The sequence below is a fragment of the Papaver somniferum genome, chromosome 7 (assembly GCF_003573695.1).
Source record: "Papaver somniferum cultivar HN1 chromosome 7, ASM357369v1, whole genome shotgun sequence".
Lineage (NCBI taxonomy): Eukaryota > Viridiplantae > Streptophyta > Magnoliopsida > Ranunculales > Papaveraceae > Papaver > Papaver somniferum.
In genome coordinates this window covers 21,035,220-21,047,052 of record NC_039364.1, presented here as the reverse complement: position 1 = coordinate 21,047,052, position 11,833 = coordinate 21,035,220, and the positions used below count along the sequence as shown (strand labels likewise).

Here is an 11,833-nt window from a genome sequence, read left to right as displayed (position 1 = left end):
GATGTGAATATCAACAACAACAACAAAACTGAAAAACAATATGAATTTCATAACAATCGTAAAAGGTTCATTCCAAATAGATAGAATCATTCATAAGAACATCAACAAAAACATAAGAAATCATATGAACATCATCAATTCAGTTTATTCGTTTATTCATAAGAACGTCATCAAATTCAGTTTATTCACTAGAAAAATCAAAATTCAACAGAAAAAAGAAAATTGAATACCTGAAAAGTTGATTGATTCTTTGATGAATAATCCGAACACTACACACAGCTTAACCTGAAGACGAAGATGATCAATACGAAGTTGATTGATTCGTTGATGAATAATCGGAATATAACACACAGCTTTTATAATCTGAAGACGAAGTTGATTGATTCAAATCTGAAGACGAAGTTGATATGGTTTCTATAATCTTCTTCGATTAAACTTAAAGGAAACACCAGTATCTGAATCTGTAGCTTCTCTTAACCTATTGAATCAGTTCGAACCTAAAAAAAAAATCTCTCAATTGAATCGAAATCAGGAGAAGATGATTGCGAATATTTGAATTAAGATCTGAAACTGAAAAAACGAAGAAGATATCGTTTTCTCTGAATCTGTAAACTAAGAAGAAGAATATGGGAATCTGAGATCTGATTTTGCAGCAAAGAGTTTTGTGATTCGGTTTTCGTTTTCGTTCCGTGATTTCTTTGAAAACAGTTGTATTAATACCGAAGGTCAGTTTTGGAAATTATAAATTCAGACAAAAGTAAATTTGTTCATTATTATTTGGCCTGGGATTTTTGTGCCACTTATTAATGAAATTGTTTTAATTTATTAAAAATAATATGGCTAGATTTTTTGTACCACAAAGTTGTCACCTAGGTGTTTTGTCACTAGTTTAAATCTCAAAACTATTATTCTCCTTCACTCTTAATAGTTTAATTTTCTTTTTTTTTTTTTAAATTAACTTACTGATTTAATCTTACACTAATCATTAATTAGCATAACTTAACGATACAATTAAACACTATACTAATTTAATTAGAAAGAAATTTTAACCTTCATAATAATATTTTGATAAAGGGTGTTTCAAATAACCAAGTCAAATAGAAATCATGTTCCCCTCAAAAATGGAGTGGCGCCCAAAAAATCGTTCTTCTTTAATGGCTTGGTTATTGGTGAAAGCGTGCTACTTGCCAAGGACAAGTTCACTGTACTAGTAGGGCGGCATCCAAATAATTTATAGTAAGAAAAAACAAAGAGAATGAAGAGGGGTAAACAGGTGAAACGAAACATATCACGCAGAAAAATCGAGCCAGTTTCTCTATCGAAATAGCAATGATACAACATTATTCAAGTTTTATGGTGCTTGAACAATATGAAAATCAAGTAAAAAGGAACCGTTCAGCAAAACCTCCTAGAGCCAAAATGCTCTAAAACTCTTAACACTCGAGTTTGATGAATGCTGAGATGTTTCTGTATAACTGCATTGCAACAACTGTCTGTCTGAACAGTGTACTCATGTACACGAACCCCTATATTTTCAAAAAAAAAAAAACATATTCTAACAAATACAAAACCCTCGTTATGCTTGTCAAGAGTTTCTCAGCAGATTCCCTCCTTTCTGGACATTCATGTCTTTCAACAGCAGCTCTTTCTATTGAGCCAACCAAAACCCCTCATGATCAGATGAAAAATGAGAATCACAGAGCCAAGCCGTTTCTTTATGAGACAAGTTTCCATTACCCATTTCCTGAGGATGAATTCCCCACAATCTAGCCAAGCAAGTCACTGAACAAGTTAGGGTTCTTACCTGACGGGATGACGCCCATCTGTCTTGACAGTGCATCCTTTTCCAAGGAATCTTGGGGGTTGGAACCCTTTTTCAGTGCTGGACTTGTGATTCCGCCGTGGGCATTTTTATTTGTGGAATTTGGTGCCATGGATTCCGTGTTAGTTGGTACCAAATTTACAACGCTGGTAAGTGCATCGCCATAAAGTCCCATCAAATCAGGAGCTTTATCATCACCATAACTCATATTCGGAGGGGTCTGAGCTGGCCCAACAAGTCCCTCCAACTGCTCAAATGGATCTACAGCTGGGGTTCCACTTGATATTGAGGGTTCTCCAAAATCAAGCAAATCGGGAGGTGGTGAAGAGTGAACAGGAATGGTTTTCTCTTTTGTAGGTTCAGTAGCGACAAATGTTCCCTTCTCCACTTGAGTAGAACTGCCTACTCTTGAGGTTTTATGGGAGGCTGTAGATGTTCTTTTCTCAGTTTTGGATGACGAGCCACCAAATAAAGAAGCAGCAAGTTTTTGCTTCTCAGGATTAACTTCTTGTGTTTTCCTTGAACTGTATGAAACATCCCGTGTTTGTGAATTTGTTGTCCCTTGTCCGTCATTCTGAGAAATTCCGTTCACAGGTTTCTGGGAACTTGAACTAGAGGTGGATGGTGCAGGAGATGAGTAAGTTGGTTTGCCCCACTTCTTCTGCACCCCGTCAAGCCGTAGCTTCAGTTCCGTTGGCCCTGAATTAGCGGTGGCTGAAAATGGCGAGGATTGATGGCTTTCTCTGGCATATATCGACTCCGACACTGGAACGAGATCAGTTGACGAAGGAAGTGGCATACTAGGTGCGGTTCTTGAAGGTACCAAAGGTTTCGGAAGTTCATACGCCTCAAACCTGAGAGCATGAGCGGAAGACTCATGTTGATCTTGGCTTTTAAAACTACTGATATTTAACATTCCAGAGCGTTCATGCTCGGGAACATAAGGTCGAGCTCCATTTTGCAAAGACTGCTCAACATAACTTTCTAGGAACGAGAGGTTTTTGTCCACCTGAAAGAAGCCGCTAGAAACAATCAGCTCAACAATATGAATTTAGAACAGAATAAAGAAAGAACTCCAACCAAATCAAATGAACTAATAATTAGCTTTATGATCAACAATAAAATAACATTTTCTGTGCAAATGTGTAATGATAATAATTCCCATTAAGTATGACAGACATTCTCCTGTGGATGCCAGTTTGCTACTTAAAGCAGAGCAGCAACGCCATGACTATGTGCCGAATCCGTTCACATTTGAGGATATTGTGGTAATTTAAGTGGGGAAACTACAAAGCTGCTGTTACTTTGAATAAAATTCAATGCTACTACTGTGACCAAGTATCTGCTTTTACTGGAGTACCTACGAAGAATCATCCTCAGTTCCACTCCTAGTTTTCCATATTATAGTATTAGATCTAAGAGAGGCAATAATAGTACAGTCATGTTATCTATGAAATATCCCGCTGCGCACTCCACTAACCCTATATTCCGCTAATCAAAGAGGATATTAAATATAAACGAATTCAATAAGTTTTCCTTTTCCTGTGGAGCACAGTACCATTTTGAGTTTATGCATGTTTTAAGTAATTACGATCAATGTAATTGAATAGGAAATCAGGCATACTGCAAGGACAACTCATTACGGGACTCAAGACAATCTAAAGGTCTGTTTAGGGAAAAATATATCACAGGTGTCTCTCTGTGGTGTTCCAGACAAATATCCAAGACATCCTATTACAGCTTCAGTGCTCGAGTAAAATGAAATTAAACAGTATGCCGCTTAGAAAATAAGTTATACAACACCCGCACATATTCTCCAAACTGAAGATGAAAAAAAACACTTGAAAAGTAGTAAAAATGTCCTGCTTCATAAAGGGAAAGAGTAAAAAACTTGAGATAAGTTTTACCTCAATATCTTCACAGCTTGCATCTAATGGCAATATACTTTCAACAGCACGAGCATCCAAGCTGAGCACTGCTTGCAGCTCATACGCACGCTGCTGCAGGTCTGTTGAATGAGATGCTGACAGCTCATCAATTAGGGATTGACACTGCACGATATGAAAGTAGAGTTATTGGTGTCAAACGGATCATCATTAAATAAGTAACAACAACGAGAAAAAAGAAGAATAATTTGGAAGATGCACAGGAGAAGAAATGAAAAGTTAAAATACAGTGTACAAGAAAATCAATCAGATAGAGAAAGAAAAAAAAACATTCAAACGAATTTTGAAAACCTACCTCAGGCAACATTTCCACTCTCCTCCCTGCTGCAATTTCAAATGCAGATACCTTCATAATTGCTGACACTGCATATGCCTTCAAAAGTAACAAAGATAGAAGAGATTACAGCAATCCTACTCATAAAAACACCAATTGTTAACAAGAAACCTGTTTCAACACAAGGAGACCGTAAGACTACACTTTTAAGCTAAGCATTCTCAAATTTAAATGGATGGGAAAATTTTCTAATTTTCTAATGGTATTGCAAAAACACAAAGCATCGAACTAAGAGATGTGGGTCAGGTCTAATGTACAATAAAAGACAGCTTTTTCCCATTTTCTCCCCACCATGGAGATTATTACCAAACGTCGGCCAGTTAAGAGTTCAGCAAACTAACTTCTTTACGCACCACCATGGTGAGGGCGAGCTGCGGCTTGTTGTTATCATACAGCTTATTAACTGATAGTTTTTCTGTCCACTTCTAATGTCAACTAAATCTTTTAGCTACAGGTTCAGCTTCTTGTTATAGATGAAGAATAAACGAGGAACGCTAACAGGAATTCATGGACCCCAACCAAAGGTAAGAATGTTTGGCACAGGTCATAAAACCACCACCAGAAAAGCGGCTAACGAATTCAGTACATTAAAATGCTTGGGCGAATTCGAAAGAGAAAGATGTATGCCTAAAATCAGCAGTGAGAGATACCTTAACAGTGTCATCATTTGAATGGGCCTCTGCAACATCACATAGTTTTCCAATGATGTAAGAAGCAGAAAATTTTCCATCTGCCGTCCCATACTCTCCCAGAACCCAACAAATTACCTGAAATTTTTGCATCAATGGGTAAGAAAAGGTTAGCAAGATATGTCTTTCCCACGAGTTGCATGAAGAAATTTTTTTCGAAGACTATTTGCAAAGGGGATAAGTAAAGTACCTGCAGAAAACCGGACGGTAACTTGGGTTCTCCCATTATACGCAGATAGGACTCCACCTGCACCAAAATCAGATCTTGGGTTTATATATGAAAGGAAACTGTAAGGTGAAAGGGTAACAAGGAATACAAAGAACTCTAAGGAATAAGATTATGCAAATATGCGTTACAATGCAAGTCATCTACGATATGCTATGATCAGACGAAAAACACCTATAGAGTATTTATACACCACAACTGACTTAGCAGCAAAGATGCTAGAGTTTAATATACCTTTCAGCCTTTATCGTTCCATTTCCACATGTACTGTACTGTGTTTATCTACCTAGTAGAGCAAATTTCCATTTGCTTGCGAAGGATTGTCCTATGAACATTACCACCTTACCACATTTATTAAAACATGATTTCAAGCCATTATAGAATTTGGGGGCTAAGCTAAAATGAAGGCATGATAGAACTAAGATGCTAAATGAAATTAGTAGGAGTTTGCTTTTTGAAGGATTATCCTAAGAAAGTATCACCAAACCACATGTATCGCTACAAAAAGCCATGATAAAATTTGGACGGAAAATGAAATCGGGAATTGGTACTTACAGCAGAGGATCTCAATTGACTGTCTGCACCTTCATCGTCCTCTCCAAATCCTTCAGCAATGAGTCGCATTAAATTATGGGCCACTTTAATATTCACAAGATCACCAGCATGCTCAAAGACCTTATTCATGGTCTGGGAGAACATACCAAAAATTACAGGTAAATAAAGGTACCAAAAATGTGAACAATCTGATCTTACTTATATCAACAATATGAAATAAGTGAAACCAAATATTAGAACACACCTGAATAAACCACTGATTACTTGGTGCAAATTGCTCGGCAAGTTCAACACATCGAGATGCTATCTCTGTCTTATAATGATTGTCACTAATACTTATCATGTAATCAATCATACGGTCCACTATCACTTCTACATTGGAAGACTTGGTCATTTTGTAAAGCAGTTCGAATGTCTTCCTTTTAAGAGTATCATCTGGATCCTGCAGTGCGACAAACACAATGCATAAAATTTCATAACAGCATTTGAGAACTAAAAAGAAAGAAAAAGGAAGGGAGACCTATTGTTTTACCCTCCGTTTTTAGACTTGTTTTCTTACAAGCCAGTGGATTTACTAGATAACGGTTAGGCACGTATCTCACCTCTAGGCAATCGATCACAGCAAGCTGGTGTTCTTCCGCAATGTCTGGATTTATCTTAATCAGTCTGCTAAGCGCGTCAATTCCCATATACTTCAGATTATGACTTTCACTCTGCACAGGGTGACAACAATTATATGTGTTAGAGATGTCCTGGAAAGTGGAACACAAGATTAGCACCATAAAGAGATAAGACCTAGAAGTCTAGAACTCGAACAAACATCAACAGATTGAAAAAATGCAGTTTCAAAAGCAAACCTTCAAAAATCTGGACGTTACTTCAGCAGCAGCATCTAACAATTTTGGATTGGGATGTATAGATGAAACACAACAAATGCACTCATATAAAATTGCATTTCCTATGTTACTAGAAGAGTCACCCTTTCGGAATATGTCACCCAAAACAGTATACATGCATTCACTAGCATGTTTATCACCACTTCCGAGCTGAGACAGAATTTTCAGCAGTCTGATCTGCAAAAAGCAAAGTAGATATGTTTACCGAAACGAAAGAAATAAGGGATACTATATCTACTAGAAGCGTTAACGTACAAAAACATTGAACCCCCAGCATTATAGTAAATAAGTGTGAACATAAACCAATCCGTTATAGTTCTATGGTTCAGGATCTTTATGACAACTTTCTCCAAATAAACCACTCGATCAGTAGTAATAAAACTATGTACTATCAGATTTGATAATGTATTGATTTATCACACTAGATGATGATTTATCACATTTTATCAGTATAATAACACTAGATGATGCTGAAACTTGAGAATTGAGAATGAATTTATTAGAAGCACCTCTCTTTAATAATATAAGTGTAGTTGCTTGTGTCAGGTTGGTATGAAGATCGTCAATAGGATCATTAGGGTATATGCAGGATCTTATGCTTAAATTGCAAGCATCACCTCCGCCAAAGGAATCAAGCTTTACAATAATTAATAGATTAGTAAAAGTATCCACCTGTGAAAGAGCCGTGTTGACAGTTTCTTCAGAGGGAAAATCTAAATTACATCTTTCATCTCTGGATCAACTTAAAGTTTGATAATGACACAAGGACGTATAGGATTAGACACCTACATACAGCAGTTGGGTTCTATAAGTAAAGTCAGTCTTACCAATAGAGAGTATATGACTTCTTCATTGGAGTTTAAGTGTTAGATAGTTCACTTTGTTGTCAGTCCAATTAGAATAAGGAACAACAACAGCGACCAGGTAGATTATAAACATGCAACTAGTTCCTTGTTAATTTGGGATCTAGACAGCTAAACATCCCCAGTAGATGAAATTATGAACATACTTTAAACTCAAACCAGAAAAGGGGACTTCCAACTTACATTAGAATTTAGAAGGGAAACAAAAGCAACTCCTAGGTGTTAATTAAATGTAATCACAGGTTCGAAATATTCTAATCACTGCACATACCTGAATGAATGGTGCTGGCATTTGATGGTAATCGTAACTTTTTGGCAATCTGCGCTCAGCTACTTGCTTTAGAATGTTCACAAAGCTGACAACTAAATCTTTGTAAGCACTTACATCTACTGCAATAAGATCAGCAAGAGGGCAAAGTGTTGCACCCATGACTCCAGGGTCACTATCGCACAACCTCTGTAATAACAAGAAAAATAAGATAAATATTGAAATGTATTAGTTGCCGAAACTATAATACGCAACTGTGCTGATCAAAAGAAAACCCCGAAAGCTTCTCTTTTCTTACTTCACATAAATCAGTTAAATGAAACTTAGAAAAGGTAAAAATTAACACTCTTATCTCTGCAGTCTTGAGGGAAAATAAGATCAACAAGAGTAGAGCTGAACTAATAATTCACACTAAGAAGAGTTAAAAGGAAAGAGGATCTAAGAAGCATACAGCTAAATCAAGCACATAGTATCGCAATGCTAACTAAGTGTTAAACATCTGGTCTCTACCTTGAGTTTTCAGAATCCTTCATTATACACTTCTACTTCAATGCCTATCAAAATGCTTTATCTACACTAAAAACCAATTTGACTCCCTAACACTCTTATTCCTACTTCTACATTAGATTATGCCCAAATTGTAAAACTTGAGATTACTCCCACTGTCTTTTACAAGTCTAATTCACCGTATGCTACTAAATTTCAATAAGAATCAACAAACAAGCTCAACCATGAATCTGATGTCAATGCAGCAATTCCATTAGTATAAATAAATAAAATTGCATACCTTTCTGAAATTGGACACCAGATGAGAAACAGAAGACGGCGATCTCTGATAAAATCTATGTAAAGCCATAATGGCCTTCTTCCTAACAGCTTCTTTCTGATGCCCCAACAACTCCACAATCTGAGGCAACACCGCCGGAATCGTCTCCTCATTAATCAACTTACAGACAGCAGTCAAAGCAGCACAAACAATGAAATAATTATCCGATTTCAAATCCTTCTGAATGGTATTAACAATCAAAATAATCAAATCATGATCTTCATTCAGAAACAACGTGACAGCCAAATACCCAGTCCTCTTCAACACCAACGAATCATCATGTGTCATTTTAACAGCATGTATATACCCAAAAGAAGCATCATGACCTAACATTTCAACATAAACAAGACGAAGTATATACTCTTTCATTCTCTTTTTAGGTATATCAGGTTCGATTATCCTTCTCTTTAATGTCTCGATTTCGTGTAAAACTATACGATCTTCTTCAGCTTTAGATCTAGCTTCACCAATTGATTTGACAAGATCTAAGAATTCTTTTGATAATCCCCATCCTCCACCTTGTGAACCCATTGCTAATTCACGTCCGATTGTTTTTAACTGCTCCATTGTTGTGTTCTTGTTCTGCTGGAGCAGCCAAGGTAGTTCAATTACACTCAGCACCTCTGAATTTTATGATGATCTGAATTTGATGTAATTTGAAGATCTGGATTTTTGCAGGAGCAGAGTGACCTTGTTGTTGCTGTTGGATGCTAATGTGCACTGGTGGTTTAGGTTTGGGAATCTGTGGATGGAGACGAAAAACTTTAGCTCTGGGGTTTTTGTTTTTGGCAGATCGATGATCCACAAGTTTATTTGATAATACAGAGACAATTCAACGACCGGTATGTTTTTTATTACTTAACAAATACGGCACGTGACATATCGATTTTTATAGTCCGGTTTGATACTAGCAAGAGAGCCCACCCCACCAACTAAACAAAAACGGCGGATGTCACCGGAATACATTGGTAAAGTTAAAGGCAATTCCAACGGAACCACCCATATTTGATGGTTTGTCATGTTACACGGATGAATTCACTTTTGCGCAGTGGCGAAATTGTTTCTTGATCCAATTGAACTGATTGTAGGATCAAGGGAGGATGTCCCAACCTGACACGAGGTGCGACTCAAGTTGAGCTTAGGCTTAGTCGTATGGGCTAGATATTTAGCTGCTAGATTGGCCATCCACATCAGATAGGCAATCTCCTAACCCCTATGGGATGGCCAATCTAGCAGCGAAACGCCTAATAATTCGGCGTTAAACGCCGAACCAAGCGACCTTTGACCATAGTCAGCTAAGTTGACGCGCCGCTCTGTTCGGCGTTGAGAAGACTCGATACATTCAGAGAAAACTCGACCTTTCTTCCATTACAGTTCTTCTCAAAAATGTTCATTTTCTCTCCCAAAATTGTTTCTCAGAGATCTTGAGTTCTAGAAGTCGTTTTACAAATTCCTCTCGTGGGTTTGTGCGTCATTAGATTTGTGATTGATTGAAGGCGGTTTGGTGCGATTCCATCCACGAAATCATTCAAGGTAAGAAATTTAAGTTTTAGGTTTAAAGTTTATGATTTTTGATTTCTTGTGCGATTTCAATGAATTTGATGATTGATATTTGGTATTTAGATGATATGTGTATGATTTAATTTGATTATTTGTGATGTTTTTTTAGGGATTTAATTTGATTATGTGTGATGAATAGAAATGAAATTTTGATTTTTGTGATGAAAATGAATTATAATTTGTATGTTAATTTGATTAGTTGTATGATGAAAATGAATGATAATGAATTTGTATGATAATTTGATTAGTTATATGATGAAAATGAATGATAATGAATTTGTATGATAGTTTGATATGGATGAATTGAGTATAGATGAAAATGAATGATAATGATATTTTAGTTGTATGAGATGAATGATAATGAATTATAATGATAATTAGTATGATTAAAATGGATGAAAATGAATGATAATGATATATTTTTTCATCTTTGTTATTGATTGTAGTACAAGTATGGATGAATTGCTAGACCAGTTGGATATAGTTTCGACAAAGAAATGTGATAGACACGTATGTCAAGATGTTACGAAAGAGTCTCGCAGTGTAAGCTTTAGAGGTAGTTTCAAAGATATTGAAAAGTATTATAAAATTTTAGTGCAAGATAATCCGGTAGCATTGCAGAGATGTTAGAAGAGAAGACGCTCTTTCGAACAAACCGATGATGTTAGAAGTGAAGGTAGAGATCAAGAAAAGAAAAGGGCTCGTGAGGCTAGAGCATCGCAGAAATCAGATGAAAAAATGGACAAACTCATCGAACTTCTTGAAAACGCACAAGCACAAAGAGAAGCAAAGTATGAAAAAGAGGAAGAGTATCTAAAGAAGAACATGGAAAACACTTCAATCTTGGCACAAACGCAACAAAGAGAATCAGACATGAAGATCCTACGACAACCCTTGGATGAATTACAAGAATGTGAGAGACCCGTCTACAAATTATGGAAGAACGAGATTTTAGCCCGTTATGGATTGGACCATATCCCCTAAACTAAAGTGATAATGTTTTAAGTTATTTAGAAGTAGGATTTCAATTTCAATATAGCTTTTTATGTTTTAAGTTATTTTAATTTAATGTATTTTTAAAATTTCTTCTAAACATTGTAACTTTGCTTTGCAATACAAATTCTCAAACGGCTACATTTACTTTGATAAATTTTCAAATTTTGAAACAAACTACGATTGAAAGAAATTGCAAAACATGTAGAAATAAAATTCTGAGGAAAAATAGCCGTTGGTTAAAAAAAGAGTCAAGCACTGGATGGTGCAGCGTCAGAGAAGAACGCTGAATGGAACAACGTCCAAACTAGCGCCTAACATTTCGGCGTTGATTCTCTAGAATATTCGCATAACGCCGAATCATCCAGCGTTTCTGTCACTTTTTGAGCGCCGCACTATTCAGCGTTTCAATCTCGCTGATAGTTAAACTGCGAGCAAATGCTAGGAGAGAGAAGTAGCCAGATAGAGTGTTAACTTTTTTCCCACACTTTTTTCTTGATTTGCAACACTTTTTGGCAAATCTAGCCCATAGGGGTTAGCCTAAGCCTCGTCTCTAGCTGGGCTGATAACGACTATTTCGTTATTCAAACACCAGGGTTATATTTTCTTCTATCTATATAAATATACCATATCCAACAATTTTAAACACATTCAACTTATTTTCACAAAAAAATCTTCAAATTTCTTAAATATACTTGTTGTTTTCATTCATTTCGTTCACTTATGGATCATAGTTTAGAATATGAGGAAGCGCAATTATTAGCGGAAGTATTTTTGCAACAATAACAAAGGTTTATGCAGTGGTTGGATTAAATAGATGCAAATTTAGACGATGAGAGAATGATCACCAACTAT

The 11,833-nt window shown here is 36.3% G+C and overlaps 1 protein-coding gene across 1 annotated transcript; it reads right to left on the bottom strand.

Annotated features, from left to right (window-relative positions):
- Positions 1–1,286: 1,286 nt before the first annotated feature.
- Positions 1,287–9,241, bottom strand: LOC113296646 (AP-4 complex subunit epsilon-like). The gene is made up of 11 exons (XM_026544950.1): positions 8,387–9,241; positions 7,603–7,788; positions 6,430–6,645; positions 6,175–6,285; positions 5,817–6,014; positions 5,573–5,704; positions 4,982–5,038; positions 4,753–4,869; positions 4,064–4,141; positions 3,730–3,873; positions 1,287–2,831 (listed from the first exon to the last, which is right to left on the bottom strand). Exons 1-11 carry the CDS (start codon positions 8,990–8,992, stop codon positions 1,767–1,769), a joined length of 2,910 nt encoding a protein of 969 aa, XP_026400735.1. The 5' UTR covers positions 8,993–9,241; the 3' UTR covers positions 1,287–1,766.
- Positions 9,242–11,833: the final 2,592 nt, after the last annotated feature.

Bases quoted from the DNA above. Each gene is read 5' to 3' on its own strand.
- LOC113296646 (XM_026544950.1), bottom strand. From the start codon at position 8,992: ATGGAGCAGTTAAAAACAATCGGACGTGAATTAGCAATGGGTTCACAA. The intron at 7,789-8,386 runs GTATGCAATTTT...TTGTTATTACAG, and splicing joins TGGTGTCCAATTTCAGAAAG to AGGTTGTGCGATAGTGACCC. The intron at 6,646-7,602 runs GTATGTGCAGTG...TGCTTTTTGCAG, and splicing joins TGCCAGCACCATTCATTCAG to ATCAGACTGCTGAAAATTCT.